This window comes from Choloepus didactylus, chromosome 7 (genome assembly GCF_015220235.1).
Source record: "Choloepus didactylus isolate mChoDid1 chromosome 7, mChoDid1.pri, whole genome shotgun sequence".
NCBI classification, from domain to species: domain Eukaryota; kingdom Metazoa; phylum Chordata; class Mammalia; order Pilosa; family Megalonychidae; genus Choloepus; species Choloepus didactylus.
The window spans coordinates 106,828,919-106,854,038 of record NC_051313.1 but is presented as its reverse complement, the minus strand read 5'-3'; the positions used below and the strand labels follow the sequence as shown (position 1 = coordinate 106,854,038).

Here is a 25,120-nt window from a genome sequence, read left to right as displayed (position 1 = left end):
AAGATGGAAACAAGTAAGTCAGTCAGGTTGAATCCTATCTTTGCCAAAAAGGTGAAGTTAACTTACATAAAAATACTCAAAAATTGTGAAAAATGTCATTAGATTTTCCATTTTGCCTATTTCATGTTTGTCTGCTATAATTAAGTAACTACCAACATCAGTGTGAATGAGGTTACCATGTGTGCTTCTACACTTTCTTGATTTATCCATGGGGTTCTTTGAAAGGAGCCTTTAAATCTAAAACGTGGTATTGCCAGTATTGATTTCATCTCAGCAAATATCTTCACACTGCTGTCAACACTACTGTCTTCTGTCAACATCCAGTTTCTCACCCAAGATGCTTGTAATCTGTTCAAAGTAAAAATCCATCCCAAGTTTAGGATTTTAAATTTAGCAGGGACTCTAATATTTTTGTAATATTCTTCAAAGTGTTTCAGAAGAATTAACATTAAATTTACATATCTGGCCTCTGCTATTAAGGGATCTTATATCTGCTGTAAACTTATGGAAAGAGTATTTGATTCATACATCAATTCATCTTTCTCATCCTGATTATATCCACATTGTAGGATAGTTTTAAAATTTTCAAAAACTAACCCATTCATTTGACAAAATTCTGAGTCCTGTTGTTTATAGAATGTTTGCAGAAATCTCTGTGGGGACTAAACTCTGTATTTCCTTAAGTATTAGACACTTAGTAAATCTCTTCTTCATATGTCAGCTTCTCTTCCTCATAGCTGCATTCATATTCCATTCTGGTATTCTTCCATTTGTCTTCATTTTTGTATCTTTAGCAGAAACTGGTGTTGGGTAGTAGAAGCTGAAGTTATCATATGCAGTCCTACACATTTCTGAGATTTGAGTTTTTGTCCCTCTGCTTGTCTTTGCTGGTTTACGTAAATAAAAACTCTCAGTGGTTTGAACTCTCAACTGTAGCACAAGCAACTAACGTTGAAACTTCTGCTGCCGCTGGATCACTTACAAATGCCTGTACCTGTCCTGACTCTTTTCTTCCCAACTTAAACATACTTGGCAGGGTAAGAGTGCCCCATCCTTCCCCTCTGCAAAGCTGGGAGGCCAGAGAACCCAATGTTTAAGAAGGATCTGGAATTTCAGGCAGTTGGCTCTTATTCCTTCCACATCTTTAATGGTAGACTGGATCTTCTGCTAAACTTGGAATCTTAAATCTTACAGAGGAGGAACACATATATCAGACTAGAAAAAACTAAAGGTTAGTGCAATACCTGTCACTCACTGACCACAAAGATTGATACATAATCTGACTAGACAGGCATGTATCGTCTTTCTCTTCATTGTTGAACATTTAGCCACCCCCAGAGCTTCAGGCTCATAGAATATTTCCTTTTGGATGAAGGTGGGCCATTCTTTGGCCAAAGGGTACAAGATGTGATTAAGTTAATTTTTGAATATCAAAGTTAAATTGAGACCTTAATTATCAAAACTGTAGTTCTATATAACTAGGAAAAGCTTTTCTTTAAGAAAATCAAAACTACAAAAGTTATTTAACAAGAAGACGAGAGAATCACTGAATTCAAATATTCAAACACCATTAAACTGGCTGGAACTCAAGACATAATCTAGTCTAAATTTTCCCAACTCCTACTCCATTTTATAAATGAGAGACAATGAATGACTTGACCAAGGTTACAATGATTTCTACTTCGCAAAGCTTGCATATAGTAGAGGCTTTAATTATTTTATGTAGAATGAATTATAACATGTTACTTCTACAGCTGAAGTTTCCAGTGCGTGAAAATCAAAATATATTAAGAGTGTGAATGTAGAAAGATGTGGAAGAATAAAATAGAGAAATAATTAATGGCTTTGAAGTGGGAGATTATTATTTCTGATGCCACCAATTTAGAATTTAGGAGAAGTTAGACATGGACAGGGCTAAAACTTCATTCAGGAAATTTTTGCTATAAAATAACTCAAATTTAACAGCTTTAAACTAGATTAGGAGAGAAATATCTAAACATTTATGAGAAAACATTTCAAGAATTTTCAAAACCTTATAAAGAATTAATTTACATATGAATAATTAGTAGGTTAATTACAACTCCTTTCTTATGTGTTCTGTAAAACAAGATCACTGAAGAGCTCTTTTAGGTGACATTTTGTTACAAGAGTTTTAGTTATTGAATGAGTTGGAGAAGGCTATAGCTGAAATTCTTAAAAACTACTTTATAACACAGAAGTTTACTATAGTTCAGATATTCCCTTAATAAGAAAGCAGAGAGTTTTGCCATTTTGTAAATGAAAAGGAAAACTAGAAATGAATACTGAAGTTAAATTTACTTACCATCAATTATAAAATTATATCTTGGCATGGCTCTTATCCTGGTAATGACGAATAACTCCTATTGTACCAACTCCTTTGTAGATAAAACTATAAACTTTGGACAATTTATAAAAAACAACTATCTGAAAGCAATGAAGAATGATCAACACCAGGCGAAAACTGGAAGGGGAGTAACTACACTTAGAAGAGGCAAATGGCAATGGGTTTAGTTTCCTGTTTTTACTGTCTAAGGGAAGACGTCAATGGGCACATGGGTGGTTAAAACACAACCTTAAATGCTTAAAAAACTAGAGGCTGGAGTTTGGGGTAACCATGGTAGCTGGAAAATGAGGACAGAAATGCTGAAAAGGGCAGAATCAGAAAGGGAAAGCCTCAAATGCAGTGAATAAATGTGTGTAAACCTTACTCCAATCTTCAACTAACCCCTTAACAATTGCTGCATGACACTGAATTAAAGCATTCAAGCTAAAGCTAAAAGAAGTGAAGAGAGACTGTAGTTGTTGCCCATGGCTGGAGACTGTGAATTCGAAGTTTAGAGTTTGAGTCCAGTTAAGTAAATTGCTTGGTTAACACATATACATACACACACAAGAAAACAGCAACAACTCTCTTCATAAGAATATAAAAGAATACCAATTATCTGTAACATATTACTCACAATGTCCAAGATATAATCCTAACTTACTAGACTTGCAGAAATAGAGGAAAAAGTGACCTATACTCAGTGGAGACTAAGATAACCCAGATATTGAAATGAGCAGTAAAGTTTTTTTTTTTTAAATTCAGTTTTTTTGAGGAATATTCACATACCATGCAATCATCCATGGTGTACGATCAACTGTTCACAGTACCTCTTATAGTAGTGCATTCATCACCCCAATCTAGTTTTGAACATTTTCCTTACACCAGAAAGAATCAATCATAATAAAAAAACAAAAATAAAAAAGAACACCCAAATCACCACCCACCTACCGTCCCACCCTATTTTTCATCTAGGTTTTGTCCCCATTTTTCTACTCATCCATCCATACACTGGATAAAGGGAGTGGGATGCACAGGGTTTTCAGAATCACACTGTCACCCCTTGTAAGCTACATTGTTATACAATTGTCTCCAAAAGTCAAGGTTACTGGGTTGGAGTTTGGTAGTTACAGGTATTTACTTCTAGCTATTCCAATATATTAAAATCTAAAAAGTGTTACCTATATAGTGTGTAAGAATGTCCACCAGAGTGACCTCTTGACTCCATTTGAAATCTCTCAGCCACTGAAGCTTTATTTGGTTTCATTTCACATCCCCCTTTTGGTCAAGAAGATGTTCTCAATCCCACGATGCCAGGTCCAGATTCATTCCTGGGAGTCATATCCTGCATTGCCAGGGAGATTTATATCCCTGGGAGTCAGGTCCCACGTGGGGGGAGGGCAGTGAGGTCACCCGCCAAGGTGGCTTAGTTAGAGAGAGCGCGCGACATCTGAGCAACAAAGAGGCACTCAGGGGGAGACTCTTAGGCACAATTATAAGCAGGGTTAGCCTCTCCTTGCAGCAACAAGCTTCACAGGGGCAAGCCCCAAGACAGAAGGCTCAGCACATCAAGCCGTCAGTCCCCAATGTTTGTGAGAACATCAGCAACAATCCACGTGAGGAAGTCCAACACCTCTGCATCCTCCCCCAGCTCTTCAGGGGGGCCCCTAATAAACATTTTTATTCTCCACCCAAATTACTTCAGGATATGTTGCTATTTCATTCTAATCTATACTGACCTACCATAGCTCACTTTCTATTCAAAGTTCCATGTGATTATAGTGTTTGAACAAACTGACTGCAGAAGTTATATTGTATAGAAAATATAGATTCTACACCAAATAAACATCTCTTCCCTTGGTCTCACATGGAAGTTGAAGTTTGAACACAGTCAGTTTCAACCTTTACCCTTTGGCTTGATTTGCTCTAGTCTTAACCAGATCTGCTTTATTCACATCAGGAATTGAAGTCTGGGCTCTGTTTCAGCTTTTTTTTTTTTTAGCAGTTGCTTTATGCGTAAATACTGATATTCATAACTGCCGAGCTCTAGCTCTGAGTTCCAGGTGTAACACAGATACCCAATGTTCCAGAGACCAATGAGGTTATACATTAAGGGATCAACATCTCAGAGTTTGGAGATAGCCATTACAATTCAGGAATAGATTTGACTGCTGTAAGAGCTTACAATCTAGGGACCATTACAATAATTATTTCCCTGTTAGGCTGTGCTCTAAGATTTAATTCTGAGTTTACACATTGTAGTTAGTTCATATTGGTGAGGCATTATAGTGTTTGCCTTGGTTTCTGGCATACTTCACTCAACATGCTGTCTACAGGATCCATTCACCTCATTGCGTGTCTCACAGCTTCATTCCTTCTCATAGTTGCTCAATATTCCATTGTATGCAAACACCACAGTTCACCACTCCGTTCCTCAGTCAGTGTACCCTTAGGCCACCTCCACCCATTGCAAATCATGAACACTGCCTCCACAAACACCAGTGTGCAAATGTCCACCTATTTCTCCACTCCCAGATCCTCCAAATACACACCCCACAAAGAGGTCGCAGGACCCCATGGCCCCACGTACTCAGCTTCATGTGGAGCCACCACAGTGACCTCCAGAAAGGCTACACCACTCTGCCTCCTCATCAACAGTAAATAGGTACATCCCTCTCTCCATGTTTTCTCCAGAACTTTTACCTCTATTTATATTTTATCCTACAATCTTATAGAGGTATATGTACATACCATACCATCCACAGTGTACAATCAGTTGTTCATGGCATCATCACACAGTTGTACATTTATCATCATAGTCAGCCCTTGAACATATTGATTCTTATGAAAAAGTGTTTTTTTTTTTTTTGGTGAATAGTAAAAAAGATAATAAAAAGAAAAATAAAAATGTCATACAATATAATAATAAGGACAAAGAACAATACCATTACCAAGAATCCCATATCCCTCCCTTATATCCCCCTCTAACACACATTCAACTTTGGTATATTGCCTTTGTTACCATTTAATGGAAGCATATTGGAATGTTACTGTTGACCATAGACTCCAGTTTGCTTTGATCATGTTTTTTCCCAAATACCATCCCTTTTTTTCAAAACTCTGGATGATTGACATTTATTTGTTCTCCCACATGTGAGAACATTTTTATATTTGTACACTTAGCAACAGTCATTGGCCACTCCAGTTTTTGCCAAGTTATACAGTCCGAGTCTTCATTATTTATCTTTACCTCTGGTGCCACACATTTTCCTATCCCACCTCTTTCAGCTTTACTCACAGATATCTTTGTTCCACATACTTACAATATTGTGCTACCATCACACAGTATTATGCTATCCATTTCTGGATCTATACAATGATTCCTGCTGAACATTTCTGTAGTCCTTCAGCATCAAATGCCTGATCTCTACCCTCTTTCTATCTCCTGGTAGCCCATGTTATCAGCTTTTAACTCTCAAAGTTTGCTTATTAGCATTATTTCATATTGAGACCATACAGTATTTGTCCTTTAGTTTCTGGCTAACTTCACTCAACATAATGTTCTCAAGGTTCGGTCACATTATTATATTTTCCATGTCTTTGTTCTGTCTTACAGCTGCATAATATTCCATCATGTGTATATACCACAGTTTGTTTATCCACTCGTCCATTGATGGACATTTGGGCTGCTTCCATTTCTTGGCAATTGTGAATAATGTTGCAATAAACATTGGTTTATAAATGTCCATTTGTGTCTTAGTTTTCAGTTCCTTTGAGTATATACCTAGCAATGGAATAGCTGGGTCATATGGCAACCCTATACTTGGCTTCCTGAGGAACCTCCACACTGTCTTCCAGAGTGGTTGCACCATTTTACATTCTCACCAACAATGAATAAGTGTGCCTCTTTCTCCACATTCTCTCCAGCACTTGTCATTTTCTGTTTTTTGGATAATGGCTATTCTGGTAGGTGTGAGATGGTATCTCATTGTGGTTTTGACTTGCATTTCCCTGATAATCAGTGAAGTTGAGCATTTTTTCATATGTTTTTGAGCCATTTGTATTTCCTCTTCAGAAAAGTGTCTGTCCATGTCTTTTGCCCATTTTTTAATTGGGCTGATTGTCTTTCTGTTATTGAGTTGTAGGATTGCTTTATATATTTGGGATATTAAACGCTTATCTGATATGTGGTTTCCAAATATTGTCTCCCATTGTGTAGGCTGCCTTTTTGCTTTTCTAACAAAGTCCTCTGATGTGCAAAAGTGTTTGATTTTGAGGAGATCCCATTTTTCTATTTGTTCTTTGGTTGCTCGCACTTTGGGTGTAAGGTCTAGGAAACCGCTTCCTATCACAAGATCTTTAAGATAGTGCCCTAAATATTCTTTTAAGAGTCTTATGGTCTTAGCACTTATGTTTAGGTCTTTGATCCAATTAGAGTTAATTTTTGTATAGCATGTGATGTAGGAGTCCTCTTTCATTCTTTTGGAAATGGATATCCAGTTCTCCAAACACCATTTATTGAAGAGGCTGCTCTGCCCCAATTGATTTGGCTTGACTGCCTTATCAAAGATCAATTGTCAGTAGATGCGAGAGTCTATTTCTGAACACTCAATTCAATTCCATTGGTCGGCATCTCTGTCCTTATGCCAGTACCATGCTGTTTTGGGCACTGTAGCTTTGTAATATGCTTCAAAGTCAGGTAGAGTGAGACCTCTCACTTCATTCCTCTTTCTCAAGACATTTTTGCCTATTTGGGGCAACTTGCCCTTCCAAATAAATTTGGTTATTGGTTTTTCTATTTCTGCAAAGTAAGTTGTTGTGATTTTAACTGATATTGCATTGAATCTATAAATCAGTTTAGGTAGAGTTGACATCTTAATTATATTTTGTCTTCCAATCCATGAACATGGTATGTTCTTCCAATTTTTTAGGTCCTGTTCGATTTCTTTTAGCAGTTTCTTGTAATTTTCTTTGTATAGGTCTTTTGTGGCCTTTGTTAAGTTCATTCCTAAATACTTGATTCTTTTGGTTGCTATTGTAAATGGAATTTTTTTTTAAATTTCTTCCTCTTGTTGCACATTACTTGTGTATAAGAACACTACAGATTTTTGCATGCTGATCTTGTAGCATGCCACTTTGCTGTGTTCATTGATTAGCTATAACAGCTTTGCTGTAGATTTTTCTGGATTTTCTACATATAGAATCATATCATCTGCAAACAGTGAAAGTTTTACTTCTTCCTCTCCAATTTGGATGCCTTTTATTTCTTTTTCTTGCCTGACTGCTCTAGCTAGAACTTCCAGCACAATGTTGAATAACAATGGTGATAGTGGGCGTCCCTGTTGTTCTAGTTTGCTAATGCTGCCAGAATGTAAAACACTGGAGATGGATTGGCTTTTATAAAAGGGGGTTTATTTGGTACACAGTTACAGTCTTAAGGCCATAAAGTGTCCAAGGTAACACCTCAGCAATCGGGTACCTTCACTGGAGGATGGCCAATGGTGTCCGGAAAACGTCTGTTAGCTGGGAAGGCACATGGCTGACATCTGCTCCAAAGTTCTGGTTTCAAAATGGCCTTCTTGCGGGACATTCCTCTCTAGGCTACAGTTCCTCAAAAATGTCACTCTTAGCTGCACTTGGGGTGTTTGTCCTCTCTTAGCTTCTCTGGAGCAAAAATCTGCCTTCAATGGCCATCTTCAAACTGTCTCTTATCTGCAGCTCCTGTGCTTTCTTCAAAGTGTCCCTCTTGGCTGTAGCTCCTCTTCAAAATGCCACCCTCAGCTGCACTGAGTTCCTTCATGTTTGTCAGTTCATTTATATGGCTCCAGTGATTTAATTTAGACCCACCCTGAATGGGCGGGGTAACACCTCCATGGAAATGATCCAACCAGAATCATCACCCACCCACTCCATCATGGTGGAGTGCGTTTCCATGCAAACAACCTAATCCAAATGTTCTAACCCAATCCCCACCAATATGTCTGCCTCACAAGATTGAACCAAAGAATATGGCTTTTTCTGGAGGACATAATACATTTAAACCAGCACACTTGTCTTGTTCCAGATCTTAGAGGGAAAGCTTTCAGTCTCTCCCCATTGAGCACAATGTTAGCTGTGGGTTTTTCATATATTGCCTCTATCATATTGAGAAAATTCCCTTCTATTCCTATCCTTTGAAGTGTTTTCATCAAGAAAGGATGTTGAATTTTGTCAAATGCTTTTTCTGCATCGATCGAGATTATCATGTGGTTATTTTGCTTTGATTTATTGATGTGGTGTATTAAATTAATTGATTTTCTTACGTTGAACCAGCCTTGCATACCTGGAATAAACCCCACTTGGTCGTGGTGTATAGTTCTTTTAACGTGCTGCTGGATTTGATTTGCAAGTATTTTGTTGAGTGTTTTTGCATCTATATTCATTAAAGAGATTAGTCTATAATTTTCTTTTTTTGTAGTATCTTTGTCTGATTTTGGTATTAGGGTGATGTTGGCTTCATAGAATGAGTTGGGTAGTTTTCCTTACTCTTCAATTTTTTTAAAGAGTTTGAGCAGGGTTGGTATTAATTCTTTCTTGAATGCTTGGTAGAATTCACATGTGAAACCATCTTGCCCTGGGCTTTTCTTTTTTTGGGAGCTTTTTGATGGCTGACTCAATCTCTTTACTTGTGACTGTTTTGTTGAGGTCCTCTATTTATTCTTAGGTCAATGTTGGTTGCTTATGCTTTTCTAAGAAGTTGTCCATTTCGTGTAAGTTGTCCAGCTTATTAGCGTATAGTTGCTCATAGTATCTTCTCATTATTTCCTTTATTTCTGCATTATGCTTCCTTTCCTGTTTCTGATTGCATTTATTTGCATCTGCTCTCTCTCTCTCTTTTTTTTTTGTTAGCCTAGCTCGGGGTCCATCAATTTTGTTGATTATCTTGAAGAACAAGCTTCTGGTTTTGTTGATTCTCTCTACTGCTTTCCTGTTCTAGTTTCACTTATTTCTGCTCTGATCTTTGTTATTTCTTTCCTTCTGTTTGCTTTGGGGTTTATTTGCTGTTCTTTCTGTAGTTCTTCCAGGTGGACAGTTAACTCCTCAATTTTTGCTCTCTTTTCTCTATTAATATAGGCATTTAAGGCAATAAATTTCCCTCTCAGCACCACCTTTGCCGCATCCCATAAGTTTTGATACGTTGTGTTTTCATTGTCATTTGCCTCGAGGTATTTACTAATTTGTCTTGTAGTTTCTTCCTTTACCTACTGGTTTTCTAAGAGTTTGTTGTTTAGTCTCCATATTTGTGAATTTTTCAATCTTCTGCTTGTTATTTATTTCCAACTTCATTCTGTTATGATCTGAGATAGTGTTTTTTATAATATCAATATTTTCAAATTTGTTGAGGCTTGCTTTGTGACCCAGCATGTGGTCTATCCTAGAAAATGTTCCATGAGCACTCAAGAAGAATGTGTATCCTGCTGTTGTGGGATATAGTGTTCTATAAATGTCTGTCAAGTCTAGTTCATTTATCATATAATTTAACATCTCCGTTTCCTTGTTGATCTTCTGTCTACATGTTCTATCCATTGATGAGAGCAGTGTATTGAAGTCTCCAATTATTATTGTGGAGTTATCTACTTCTCCTTTCAGTGTTCTCAGTGTCTGCCTCATGAGTTTTGGGACACTCTGGCTTGGTGCATACATGTTATGATTGTTATGTTTTCTTGATGAATTGACCCTTTTATTAATATATAGTGTCCTTCTTTGTCTCTTTTAATTGTTTTACTTTTGAAGTCTACTTTGTCTGATATTAATATAGTTACTCCTGCTTTTTTTCTGGTTGCTGTTTGCATGAAATATCTTTTTCCAACCTTTCACTTTCAGCCTATTTTTGTTTTTGTGTCTAAGGTGACTTTCTTGTAGACAGCTTATAGATGGGTCCTGTTTTTTAATCCATTCTGCCAGTTTGTGTCTTTTTATTGGGGAGTTTAATCCATTAACGTTTAATGTTATTACTGTAAGGGCAGTAGTTTCTTCTATCATTTTGTCTTTGGATTTTATATGTCATGTCTTATTTTTCCCTCTCTCTCTTTTCACCCTTCCTGATAATCTTCACTGCTACACTATTCTCCAAACCTCTTTCTCTTGTCTTTTCCTATCAGCGTGTAGCACTCCCTTTAGTATTTCCTGTAGCGCTGGTCTCGTATTCATGAACTCGCTCAGTGTCTGTTTGTCTGAAAATATTTTAACCTTTCCCTCATTTTTGAAGGACACTTTTGCTGGATATAGAATTCTTGGTTGGTAGTTCTTCTCTTTCAGTATGTTAAATAAATCATACCACTGTCTTCTCGCCTCCATGGTTCTTGCGGAGAAATCTGTGCACAGACTTATCGAGCTTCCCTTGTATGTGATGGATTGCTTTTCTCTTGCTGCTTTCAGAATTCTCTCTTTGTCTTTGACATTGGACAATCTGATCAGTAAGTGTCTTGGAGTACATCTGTTGGGGTCTATTCTGCTTGGGGTACACTGTACTTCTTGAATCTCTAATTTTCTGTCTTTCATAAGAGTTGGGAAATTTTCAGTGATTATTTCTTCTATTATTCTTTATGCTCCTTTTCCCTTCTCTTCTCCCTGTGGAACACCCATAACACATACGTTTGTGTGTTTTATGTTGTCACTCAGCTTCCTAAGACCCTGCTCATTTTTTTCCGTTCTTTTCACCATCTGTTCTTTCATGTGTGTGAATTCAGATGTCTGATCTTCCAGTTCACTGATCCCTTCTTCTGCCTGTTCAAATCTACTGTTGTATCCCTCCATTGTCTTCTTCATCTCCTCTATTATGCCCTTCATTCCCATGAGTTCTGTCATTTGTTTTTTCAAGTTTATGAATTCTTCCTTATGGTCATCCAGTGTCTTCCTTATATCCTTCATCTCTTTTGCGATATCTTCCCTCAGTTCATTGACTTGATTTTGAATTGATTTAATTTATTTGAACATCTCCAATTAGTTCTTCCTTCAGCTCCTTGAATTGACTTAGCAATATTTGCTTCAACTCCTGTATCTCAGTTGAACTATTAGTTTGTTCCTTTGGCTGATCCACATTTTCATGTATCCTAGTACGGCTCATTATCTTAAGCTGTCTAGGCATCTGGCTTTCTTGATTATTCTGGGCTTGTTTTCACTCTTTTACCTAGGATTTTCTTGTTGGTTGGCTTTGTTCTCTAACCTTTTGGTGTTTAGTTCAGCTTATTCTAGACCTTTAATGTATATTCTGTTTAGTTGGTCAGAGTTTTTCACCTCTTGTTTTTCTGTTTCTTGCCCTGACTCTATATAGCCTTTTTGTGTGGTGATCTCCTCAGATATTGTCAGTCCCAGTCAGATTTTCCTAGTCCAGAGAGCCCCAGGTCTTGGGAGGAGGGTATGGTGTTTCCTTGAAAATGAGACCCTCCTGTGAGGCATTTAGACTCTGTGCTTCTCTTATGCTGTCCAGCAGGTGGCGCTTGCCAGCCCGCAGTTCTCCCACCAGTGTAAGGAGGCGGGGAGCCTTTAGTTCTCCAGGTGACCCTAATCCAGTCCGGACATGGCTGACTGAAGCTACTTAATGAATTCCAAACCCTGGGATCTGAGTTCCCAAAAGGGCTGGGAAGTTATGGTGTTTCGCGAATTTTCTCTGCAACTAGTCTTACTGCTTTGTCTCTCAGAGCTATCTTAGCTCTGCTCTTGCCTGGGTCCAAACTGCAAGTCTTTGAGGCTTTCTGTAGTGGGCTTCTAAGATTGTTTTAGAAAAAGAGAAAAAAATTAAAAAAAAAAAAAAAAAAAAAAAAAAAAAAAAAAAAAAAAAAAAGGAACGGCCCAGTATGGACTATTTACAGTCTTTGTAGATCTAATGGGCTATTGAAATGCTAAAAGGCCAGGAGTTGAGGGTGATTAAGGAGCAATCAAGAAAGCAGAGAAGCTGGCTTTTCAGACAAATGCTCTCCTTCCCTGGATTTGCATAAGGGTCTGATTCTGTTTGAACCCTGACCTTCCCGTATTATGTTCACCTGACTCCAAAAAGTCTCTCTTTTTATTTTGTTTTCTTTTTGTTGCTGTTTTGCTAGCCCTATCTCCTCTCCGCTGGGCTGACTGCTCCCAGATTTTCTGGTGTCTGCTCTCAGTTTATCTATGGTTGCAGCTTTTGTTCTCCCTCCTGGTTTTCAGTAGGATGGCCCCTCCTCCCTTGGGTTTGTGCTTGGCAGGAAGGGGCGTGGGCCCTCTGGAAGCAAGAACATACAGATTTCGCTGATCTCAGCTGTTCCACATGTTCACGATTGTTGTATGAAGTTTTATCCAATCCCAAATTCCTGTGTGATGTAGGGTCCGTGCAGTTCCTGGCTTTCTACCAACTTCCCAGGAGGAGTAACTACAACCTAGACTTCATCACTCTGCCATCTTGCCCTTCCTCCAAGCAGTAAAGTTTTTAAAGCAGCTATTATAACTATGTGCTCAAGGATATGAAAAAAAATATACTTGTAATAAATGAATACAAACATAAGAAGATAAATAGAAATTATAAAAGAAATCAAATAGAACCCTAAAGCTGTAAGATACAATGTCAGAAATGAGAAAAATTCTAGATAGTACAACAGAACATTACAGCAGACAGAAGAACATAAAGATAGATCAATAGAAATTGTCCAATCTGAATAACAGAATGAAAAGATTAAAAGAAAAATTAAATAGAACCTTTGGTACCTGTGGACTAATATCAAAGTAATTAACGTATGTGCACTTGGAGTCACAGCAGTGGAGGACAGAGTGAATGAGACAGAAAACAATCTGAAGAAATAATTCTAAAAATTTCCCAAATTTGGTGAAAAGACATAAATTTACACAGTCAAGACCCTTAGTGAACCCCCAGCAGGGTCATACAAAGAAAACCATATCTATGGATATGAAATAAAATAAAAATAAAATCTTGAAAACATCCAGAAAGACACAACTCACCATAATTGACACAACACTAAAGAGAAAAAGCTGAACAGTCCTACAGTTTTTAAAGACATTGAATTTGTTATTAAAGATTTTTCCCATGAAGAAAACAGCAGAGAAAGATGGTTTCATAGGTAAATTCTTATCAATCATTTGAGGAAAAAATAATACCAACCTTATACATTTGCTGTCAATAAAGAAAAACAGAGGAGACCAAAATAATCCTAATACCCAAATCTAATAAAAACATTACAAAACAAAGGAAAAAAGAAAGAAAGAAAGAAGGAAGGAAGGAAGGAAAGAAGGAAATAAAATTAGAAAATTAAAGACCATTATCCGCCATGAATATAGGTGTAAAGATATTTACCAATATTGGAAAGTCAAATCCAGGATTATGGAGAATGAATAACATTTACTCTGGGAATGCAAGGTTGGTTTAACATTTGAAAATCAGTCATTCAGTTCACCATATTAACAGAATAAAGAAGAAAAAATATATAATCATTTTAATAAATACAAAAACATTTGACAAAATTTAATTACCCTTTTTTAATTAAAAAATACCCCTATTTTCAGCAAAACAGGAATAGTAAGAACATTTCCTCAATTTGATAAAAGGCATCTACAAAAAACCCACAGCTGACATCATACATGATGCCACGATCATCATATGACATATTTCATATGATGAAATACTGAATGCTTTCTTTGAAATTTGAGAACAAGGCAGGGGTATCTGCTCTCACCACTTTTATTCATCATTACAGTAAAGCCCTAGCCAGTGCAATAAGGCAAGAAAAAGAAATCAAAGGCATATATATCAGAAAGGAAGAAGTAAATGTGTGTGCATTTTCAAATAACACATCCCTTTTTATAGAAAATCCTAAGGAATGCATAAAACCACTTCAAGAATAAGTCTCAAAATGCAAGGTTAAGTCATAAATATCAATGGTATTCTTATATACTAGCAGTAAAAACTGGGAAAATCAAATTCAAAAAAACAATTCAATTAATACTAGCATCAAAGAACCAAACATTTAGAATCAATTTAACTAAATATATGTAAGACCTCAACACTGAATATTATAAAATACTGCCAAGAGAAATTTTTAAAAGTTAAACAAACAGACAGGTATATCATGCTCATGGAGTGAAAGACTTGATATGTCAAGACATTTATATCCCCAAACTGATGTAGACATTCAGCCCAAACACTTTCAAAATCCCATCCAGCCTTGCTTTTTCTTTTCTTTTTTCTTCTTTGTAGAAACTAACAAACTAATTCTAAAATTTACATAGAAATGCAAAGGACACAGTCTATCTGTATCAAGCTTGAAAAATAACAAAGTTTGAGGACTTTACACTACCTGACCTTAAGACCTACTATAAAGTAAGGTATAAAGGTACAGCAATCAAGACAAGGTGGTACTTTCAAAAGAACTGGCAGATACATCAATGAAAGAAAACTATAATTCCAGAAATAAGCCAACATGGATATATAGTCATTTGATTTTCAACAAGGGTACCAAAGCAATCCTATGGAGAAAAGACAGTCTTTTCAATGAAAGGTGCTGGAATAACTAAATAGCCATATGGAAAAAAAGTGAATTCGGCCTCAACCGATACCATATACAAAAGTTAATCTGATTTGATTAATAAAACCAAACATCAAAGCTAAAGCTATAAAGCTTCCATAAGAAAACACAGGAGAGTATAATCATAGTTTGAGAGTAGCAAAGCTTTCTTAGATAGTATATAAAATGTAATGAACAAAAAGGAAAAATTTCAGAAATTAGACTTCATCAAAATTTAAAACTTCTGCTTGCCAAAAGATACCATTAAGACAATGAATAGGTAAGCCACAAACTGGGAAAACATATGTGAAAAACATATTTGACCAATGATTATTATGTAGGACTTATAAAGAACACTGAGAAACTGGTAATAAAAGACAACACAATTTGAAAAGAAATGGGTAAAAGATTTGAAGAGACACTTCACAAAGGAAGATATATGAATGGCCAATAAGTACATGAAAAATTGCTCAGCATCATTAGAAATCAGGAAAATGCAAACTGAAATTATAATGAGTTACCACTAAATATTCATTAGAATGGTAAAAGTATAAATTATGAATAGACTGTGTCCTTTGCATTTCTATGTAATTTTAGAATTAATTTGTTGGTGAGGATATGAAGCAATTGGAACTCTTATATATTGCCAGAGGGAATATAAAATCTCATATCATTTTGGAAAAAAGTTTAGTATTTTCTTAAAAATACAAACACATGCCCACCCTATGACTCAACAATGTCATTCCAAGGTAATAACTAAGAGTAATGAAGGCATTTGTCAGCAAAGACTTGTATAAGAATGTTCAAATCAGGTTTATACATAATACCTCAAAACTAGAAAGAGCCTAGATGTCTATCAACCTGTGAATGAATATATAGTTATACACTGAAATATTCCTCAGCAATAAAGGGGAATAAATTACACTGATACCAAAAAAACATGAAATTCAAGAACACCCTGAGTAAAAGAAATGTCACACAAAAGAGTACATACTATATGATTCCATTTATATGACATTCTGGAACATAAAAAACTAATCTTTGATGAGAAAATGAGAACAGTGGCTGCCTCTCTGAGGACTATGGCAGGAATTAACTGGAAGCGAGCACAAAAGAACTTTCTGGGCTTATGGTATGATGGTAATGTTCTATATTTTGATACGGTTTTGAAACAAAACAGGTTTATGCATTTGTTAAAACCCACCAAATCAAATACTTAAGTGTTGAGTGGTTCACTGTGTGTAAATTTGACCTCTCCCCCTCAAAACAGGAACCATAAACAAATATACACAATGATGTACTTAGGCATGAAATGTAATGATGTCTATGATGTCTAAATCTTACTTTGCAATGCATATTTTTAAAAAAAGATGAACTGATTGATAGACAGAGGGACAGTTTGATGGATGGATATGTGATAAAGAAATACGGCAAAATGTTAATTGTAGACTCTAGATGGCAGACAGAATGTACACTCCATAATTCTTTTCACTTTTCTGTATGTTTGAAATATTGAGAAATAAATGTTAAGAAAAATCAGTATCTTACTTTACCCAGAAGAAAGCTGTTAAAAAAGTTTGAGTAAATTAATAAAGCATGCTTAAGTATAAAATTGGATGATCCCCCAAATTTGAACTATCAGGAAAACAGCACATTTTCCATATATCTGAAAAGAACTCAAGGAGACCCTCCCCACCTCTCACTCCCACCGCCAGAAAAAAATAAAAATTATCACTAACCTTTTTTCTTTTCCTTTGCTTGGTTTTAGCCGAGTCTTGTCCAGCACTCCCATTCCCTAGGGATCCTGATGTGGCTTTTCCTGAGTGCTGTGATCCGGATGATGGAGCTGTTGGTGTAGGAGGAGGTGTGTTCTCAGGGGAGTCTGAGTTAGACTTCATGCAAGAACCCTGCTCAAAGAGACATGGCTTTGTATTCAAGTGACCAGGGCTTCCACTAAAAGATTTTGCTTAATAAATCATGAATATAATACTATTTGAAACTTACAAACATAAAATCACAATTTATTCTTATCCAATTCATAGAAATGATACCCTATCTGCCTCTGAGAATGTATGTTAAATTTTTGAATGAAATTTTATTGAAATTTATTCACACCCCATAAAATCTATCCAAAGTGAATGGAATAAATGTACCCCCTTTTACACATCTTCTCCAGCCCTTGTAATTTTCTGTTTTTTTTTTTTTTTGATAATGGCCATTATAGTAGGTGTGAGATGATATCTCATTGTCGTTTTGATTTGTACTTCCCTAATAACAAGTGAAGTTGAGCATCTTTTCATATGTTTTTAAACTATTTGTATTTCCTCTTCGGAAGTGTCTGTTAATGTCTTTTGCCCATTTTTGAATTGGGTTGTTTGTCTTTTTTGTTGTTGAGTTGTAGGATCTCTTTATATATTCTGAATATTAACATATTATCTGATATGTGGTCTCCAAATATCGTCTCCCATTGCATAGGCTACCTTTTTACTTTCCTGACAAAGTCCTTTGACAAATAAAATTTTTCAATTTTGAGGAGATCCCATTTATCCTTTCTTCTTTTATTGCTTGTCCTTTGGGTGTAAGGTCTAGGAGACTACCTCCTATCACAAAATCTTTGAGATATTTCCCTACATTTTCTTCTAAATATTTTATGGTCTTAACTCTAATTTTTAGGTCTTTGATCCATTTTGAGTTAATTTTTGTATAAGGTGTGAGATACACCTTTCATTCCTCTTTCATTCTTCTGGATATGGATATCCAATTCACCCAGCACCGTTTGTTGAAGAGGCTGCTCTGTCCCAGTTGAGTTGACTTGACCACCTTATCAAAGATCAATTGTTCTTAAATGAGAAGGTCTATTTCTGAACATTCAACTCAATTCCATTGGTCAGTATACCTATCTTTATCCAGGACCATGCTGTTTTGAACACTGTGGCTTTGTAAAATGCTTTAGACCTCTTACTTCATTTTTCTTTCTCAAGATATTTATAGCTATTTGGGGCACACTGCCCTTCCAAATAAATGTAGTTATTGGTTTTTCTATGTCTGGAAATAAGTTGTGGGGATTTTAATTGGTATTGCATTGGATTTATAACTCAATTTGGGTAGAACTGATATCTTAACTATATTTAGTCTTCCAATCCATGAACATGGTATGTCCTTCCATTTACACAGGTCTTCCTTGATTTCTTTTAGCAATTTTTTTGTAGTTTTCTGGATACAGGTCTTTTATGTGCTGGTTAAATTTATTCCTAAATATTTGATTCTTTTGGTTGCTATTGTAAACGGATTTTTTTTCTTGATTTCCTCATTGGATTGCACCTTATTAGTATCTATAAAACACTACTGATTTTTGTGCTTTGATCTTGTACCCTGCCACTTTGCTGAATTCATGGTGACAGTGGGCATCCTTGACTTGTTCCTGATCTTAGAGGGAAAGTTTCTGGTCCTTCTCCATTGAGTATGATGTTAGCTGTGGGTTTTTCATATATTCCCTTTAACATGTTGAAGTTTCCTTCTGTTCCTAGCCTTTGAAGTGTTTTCATCAAGAAAGGATTTTGAATTTTGTCAAATGCCTTTTCTGCATCAATCAAGATGATCCTGTGGTTTCCCCCCTTTGATTTATTGATGTGGTATATTACATTAATTGATTTCCTTATGTTGAACCAACCTTGCATACCGGGAATAAAACCCATTTGGTCATGGTGTATAATTCTTTTAATGTGCTGCTGGATTCAATTTGCAGGTATTTTGTTGAGGATTTTTGCTTCAATATTCACTAAAGGGATTGTTCTGTTAATTCTCTTTTCATGTAGTATCTTTGTCTGGCTTTGCTATTAGGGTGATGTTGGCTTCATACAATAAGTTAGGTAGCTTTCCTTCCTCTTCAATATTTTTGAAGATATTGAAGCAGAATACTAATTCTTTCTTGAATTCTTCGTAGAATTCACACGTCAAGCCATCTGGTCCTGGACTTCTCTTTTTTGGGAATTTTTTGATGGCTGATTCAATCTCTTGATTTCTGATTGGTTTATTGAGGTCTTCTATTTCTTCTTGAGTCAATGTTAGTTTTTCATGCTTTTCTAGAAAGTTGTGCACTTCATCTAAGTTGTCTAGTTTGTTAACATATAGTTGCTCATAATATCCTTTCATTATCTCCTTTATCTCTTCAGGGTCAGTGGTTATGTCCCCCCTCCCATTTCTGATTTTATTTATTTGCATCCTTTCTCTTTTTTTTGTTGTTGTCAGACTAGCTAAGGGTCCACAGATTTTATTGATTTTCTCAGAGAACCAACTTCTGGTTTTGTTGACTCTCTCTATTGTTTTCATCTTCTGAATTTCATTTATTTCTGCTCTAATCTTCATTATTTCTTTCCTTCTGTTTGCTTTGGGGTTAGTTTGCTGTTCTTTCTCTAGTTCCTCCAGGTGAGCAGTTATGTTCTCCATTTTGGCTCTTTCTTCTTTGCTAATGTAGGTGTTTAAGGCAATAAATTTCCTCTCAACATTGCCTTTGCTGCATCCCATAAGTTTTGCCATGTGTTTTCATTTTAATTTGCCTCGGTATATTTACTGATTTTGTCTTTTCTTCCTTGACCCACTGGTTGCTTAAGAGTGTGTTGTTTATTTATTTATTTATTTTTTTTTAATCATCATTTTATTGAGATATATTCACATACCACGCAGTCATACAAAACAAATTGTACTTTCGATTGTTTACAGTACCATTACATAGTTGTACATTCATCACCTAAATCAATCCCTGACACCTTCATTAGCACACACACAAAAATAACAAGAATAATAATTAGAGTGAAAAAGAGCAATTGAAGTAAAAAAGAACACTGGGTACCTTTGTCTGTTTGTTTCCTTCCCCTACTTTTCTACACATCCATCCATAAACTAGACAAAGTGGAGTTTGGTCCTTATGGCTTTCCCAATCCCATTGTCACCCCTCATAAGCTACATTTTTATACAACTGTCTTTGAGATTCATGGGTTCTGGGTTGTAGTTTGATAGTTTCAGGTATCCACCACCAGCTACCCCAATTCTTTAGAACCTAAAAAGGGTTGTCTAAAGTATGCGTAAGAGTGCCCACCAGAGTGATCTCTCGGCTCATTTTGGAATCTCTCTGCCACTGAAGCTTATTTCATTTCCTTTCACATCCCCCTTTTGGTCAAGAAGATGTTCTCCGTCCCACGATGCCGGGTCTACATTCCTCCCCGGGAGTCATATTCCACGTTGCCAGGGAGATTCACTCCCCTGGGTGTCTGATCCCACGTAGGGGGGAGGGCAGTGATTTCACCTTTCAAGTTGGCTTAGCCAGAGAGAGAGGGCCACATCTGAACAACAAAGAGGCATTCAGGAGGAGACTCTTAGGCACAAATATAGGGAGGCCTAGCCTCTCCTTTGCAGCAACCGTCTTCCCAAGGGTAAAACCTGTGGTAGAGGGCTCAACCCATCAAACCACCAGTCCCCTATGTCTGTGGTTATGTTAGCAACCATGGAGGTGGGGTAGGCGAATACCCCTGCATTCTCCACAGGCTCCTCAAGGGGGCACTACATCTTTTTTTTTTTCCCTTGTTTTTCTTTTTTTTTTTTTTTTAACTTTCCCTTCTTTTTTAAATCAACTGTATGAAAAAAAAAAAGTTAAAAAGAAAACAAACATACAATAAAAGAACATTTCAAAGAGACCATAACAAGGGAGTAAGAAAAAGACAACTAACCTAAGATAACTGCTTAACTTCCAACCTGTTCCTACTTTACCCCAAGAAAGTTACATAATATAGCAACATTTCTGTGAACTTGTTCCTACTATATCCATCAGAAATTAACAGACCATAGTCATTTCTGGGCATCCCCAGAACGTTAAATAGCTTATCTGTTCTTGGATTATTGTTCCACCTTCCTTAATTGCTCTCTACTGCTAGTTCCCCTACATTCTACATTATAAACCATTTGTTTTACATTTTTCAAAGCTCACATTAGTGGTAGCATATAATATTTCTCTTTTTCTGCCTGGCTTATTTCGCTCAGCATTATGTCCTCAAGGTTCATCCATGTTGTCATATGTTTCACCAGATCGTTCCTTCTTACTGCCATGTAGTATTCCATCGTGTGTATCTACCACATTTTATTTATCCACTCATCTGCTGAAGGACATTTGGGTTGTTTCCATCTCTTGGCAATTGTGAATAATGCTGCTATGAACATTGGCGTGCAGATATCTGTTCGTGTCACTGCTTTCTGATCTTCCGGGTATATACCGAGAAGTGCAATCGCTGGATTGAATGGTAGCTCTATATCTAGTTTTCTAAGGAACTGCCAGACTGACTTCCAGAGTGGCTGAACCATTATACAGTCCCACCAACAATGAATAAGAGTTCCAATTTCTCCACATCCCCTCCAGCATTTGTAGTTTCCTGTTTGTTTAATGGCAGCCATTCTAACCGGTGTTAGATGGTATCTCATTGTGGTCTTAATTTGCATCTCTCTAATAGCTAGTGAAGCTGAACATTTTTTCATGTGTTTCTTGGCCATTTGTATTTCCTCTTCAGAGAACTGTCTTTTCATATCTTTTGCCCATTTTATAATTGGGCTGTCTGTACTATTGTCATTGAGTTGTAGGATTTCTTTGTATATGCAAGATATCAGTCTTTTGTCAGATACATGGTTTCCAAAAAATTTTTCCCATTGAGTTGGCTGCCTCTTTACCTTTTTGAGAAATTCCTTTGAGGTGCAGAAACTTCTAAGCTTGAGGAGTTCCCATTTATCTATTTTCTCTTTTGTTGCTTGTGCTTTGGGTGTAAAGTCTAGGAAGTGGCCGCCTAATACAAGGTCTTGAAGATGTTTTCCTACATTATCTTCTAGGAGTTTTATGGTACTTTCTTTTATATTGAGATCTTTGGTCCATTTTGAGTTAATTTTTGTGTAGGGGGTGAGGTAGGGGTCCTCTTTCATTCTTTTGGATATGGATATCCAACTCTCCCAGCCCCATTTGTTGAAAAGACCATTATGGCTCAGTTCAGTGACTTTGGGGGCCTTATCAAAGATCAGTCGGCCATAGATCTGAGGGTCTATCTCTGAATTCTCAATTCGATTCCATTGATCTATATGTCTATCTTTGTGCCAGTACCATGCTGTTTTGGCAACTGTGGCTTTATAATAAGCTTCAAACTCAGGGAGTGTAAGTCCTCCCACTTCGTTTTTCTTTTTTAGAGTGTCTTTAGCAATTCGAGGCATCTTCCCTTTCCAAATAAATTTGATAACTAGCTTTTCCAAGTCTGCAAAGTAGGTTGTTGGAATTTTGATTGGGATTGCATTGAATCTGTAGATGAGTTTGGGTAGAATTGACATCTTAATGACATTTAGTCTTCCTATCCATGAACATGGAATATTTTTCCATCTTTTAAGGTCCCCTTCTACTTCTTTTAGTAGAGTTATGTAGTTTTCTTTTTATAGGTCTTTTACATCTTTGGTTAAGTTTATTCCTAGGTACTTGATTTTTTTAGTTGCTATTGAAAATGGTATCTTTTTCTTGAGTGTCTCTTTAGTTTGTTCATTTCTAGCATATAGAAACATTACTGACTTATGCGCATTAATCTTGTATCCTGCTACTTTGCTAAATTTGTTTATTAGCTCTAGTAGGTGTATCGTTGATTTCTCAGGGTTTTCTAGATATAAGATCATATCATCTGCAAACAATGACAGTTTTACTTCTTCTTTTCCAATTTGGATGCCTTTTATTTCTTTGTCTTGCCGGATTGCCCTGGCTAGCACTTCCAGCACAATGTTGAATAACAGTGGTGACAGCGGGCATCCTTGTCTTGTTCCTGATCTTAGAGGGAAGGCTTTCAGTCTCTCACCATTGAGTACTATGCTGGCTGTGGGTTTTTCATATATGCTCTTTATCATGTTGAGGAAGTTTCCTTCAATTCCTACCTTTTGAAGTGTTTTTATCAAAAAGGGATGTTGGATTTTGTCAAATGCTTTTTCAGCATCTATTGAGATGACCAATTGATTTTTCCCTTTCGAGTATTTAATGTGTTGTAATACATTGATTGTTTTTCTTATGTTGAACCATCCTTGCATGCCTGGAATGAACGCCACTTGGTCATGGTGTATGATTTTTTTAATGTGTCTTTGGATTCGATTTGCAAGTATTTTGTTGAGGATTTTTGCATCTATATTCATTAGGGAGATTGGCCGTTAGTTTTCCTTTTTTGTAGCATCTTTGCCTGGTTTTGGTATTAGATTGATGTCAGCTTCATAAAATGAGTTAGGTAGTGTTCCATTTTTTTCAATGTTTTGAAAGAGTTTGAGTAAGATTGGTGTCAGTTCTTTCTGGAAAGTTTGGTAGAATTCCCCTGTGAAGCCATCTGGCCCTGGGCATTTATTTGTGGGAAGATTTTTGATGACTGACTGGATCTCTTTGCTTGTGATGGGTTGGTTGAGGTCTTCTATTTCTTCTCTGGTCAATCTAGGTTGTTCATATGTTTCCAGGAAATTGTCCATTTCTTCTACATTATCCAGTTTGTTGCCATACAGTTGTTCATAATATCCTCTTATAATTTTTTTAATTTCTTCAGGATCTGCAGTTATGTCACCTTTTTGATTCATTATTTTGTTTATATGGGTCTTCTCTCTTTTTGATTTTGTCAGTCTAGCTAGGGGCTTGTCAATCTTGTTGATCTTCTCAAAGAACCAACTTTTGGTGATATTTATCCTCTCTATTGTTTTTTCTCTATGTCATTTATTTCTGCTTTAATCCTTGTTATTTCTTTTCTTCTACTTGGTTTAGGATTGGTTTGCTGTTCATTTTCTAGCTTCTTCAGTTGATCCATTAGTTCTTTGATTTTGGCTCTTTCTTCCTTTTTAATATATGCGTTTAGTGCTATAAATTTCCCCCTTAGCACTGCTTTTGCTGCATCCCATAGGTTTTGGTATGTTGTGTTCTCATTTTCATTCGTCTCTATATATTTAGCAATTTCTCTTGCTATTTCTTCTTTAACCCACTGATTGTTTAGGAGTGTGTTGTTTAACCTCCAGGTATTTGTGAATTTTCTAAGTCTCTGATGGTTATTGACTTCTAATTGTATTCCATTGTGGTCAGAGAATGTGCTTTGAATAATTTCAAACTTTTTAAATTTATTGAGGCTTGTTTTATGTCCCAGCATATGATCTATTCTGGAGAAAGTTCCATGAGCACTAGAAAAGTATGTGTATCCTGGTGATTTGGGATGTAATGTCCTGTAGATGTCTGTTAAATCTAATTCATTTATCAGATTGTTTAGGTTTTCAATTTCCTTATTGGTCTTCTGTCTGGTTGATCTATCTATAGGAGAGAGTGATGTGTTGAAGTCTCCCACAATTATTGTGGAAACATCAATTGCTTCCTTTAGTTTTGCCAGTGTTTCTCTCATGTATTTTGTGGCACCTTGATTGGGTGCACAGACATTTATGATTGTTATTTCTTCTTGCTGAATTGCCACTTTTATTAGTATGTAGTGGCCTTCTTTGTCTCTCAAAACATCCCTGCATTTGAAGTCTATTTTATCTGAGATTAATATTGCTAGACCTGCTTTCTTTTGGCTGTAGCTTGCATGAAATATTTTTTTCCATCCTTTCACTTTCAGTTTCTTTGTGTCCCTGTGTCTAAGATGAGTCTCTTGTATGCAACATATTGATGGTTCATTTTTTTTGATCCATTCTGCGAATCTATATCTTTTAATTGGGGAGTGTACTCCATTTACATTCAACGTTAAAACCGTGAAGGCATTTTTTGAATCGGCCATCTTATCCTTTGGTTTATGTTTGCCATATTTTTCCCTCTCTCTATTAATATCGTTTATTGTACCCATACCGAATCTCTTTAGTACTGAACCTTTCTCCAAGTCTCTCTGTCCTGTCTTTGTTTCTCTGTCTGTAGGACTCCCTTTAGTATCTCCAGTAGGGCAGGTCTCTTGTTAGCAAATTCTCTCAGCATTTGTTTGTCTGTGAAAAATTTAAGCTCTCCCTCAAATTTGAAGGAGAGCTTTGCTGGATAAAGTATTCTTGGAAATTTTTCTCACTCAGAATTTTAAATATATCGTGCCACTGCCTTCTTGCCTCCATGGTGGCTGCTGTACTGAGTCTTATGTTGTTTCCTTTGTATGTGGTGAATTGCTTTTCTCTTGCTGCTTTCAGAACTTGCTCCTTCTCTTCTGTGTTTGACAGTGTGATCAGTATATGTCTCGGAGTGGGTTTATTTGGATTT

General features: G+C 36.4%; 1 protein-coding gene across 7 annotated transcripts in view; it reads right to left on the bottom strand.

The window, feature by feature from the left end:
* The window catches only part of SUPT3H (SPT3 homolog, SAGA and STAGA complex component), a 618,339-nt gene that overhangs the window by 96,386 nt on the left and 496,833 nt on the right, over positions 1–25,120 (bottom strand). For 5 of the 7 annotated variants that reach the window (XM_037843148.1, XM_037843146.1, XM_037843143.1 and 2 more), the window contains one exon: positions 16,608–16,775. The exons of 1 other annotated variant lie outside the window; for it this stretch is intronic. In XM_037843148.1, the coding sequence (XP_037699076.1) occupies positions 16,608–16,775 (168 nt within the window). The remainder of the gene's footprint in view (positions 1–16,607; positions 16,776–25,120) is intronic. One more of the 7 variants, XR_005217888.1, reaches the window with a different exon arrangement.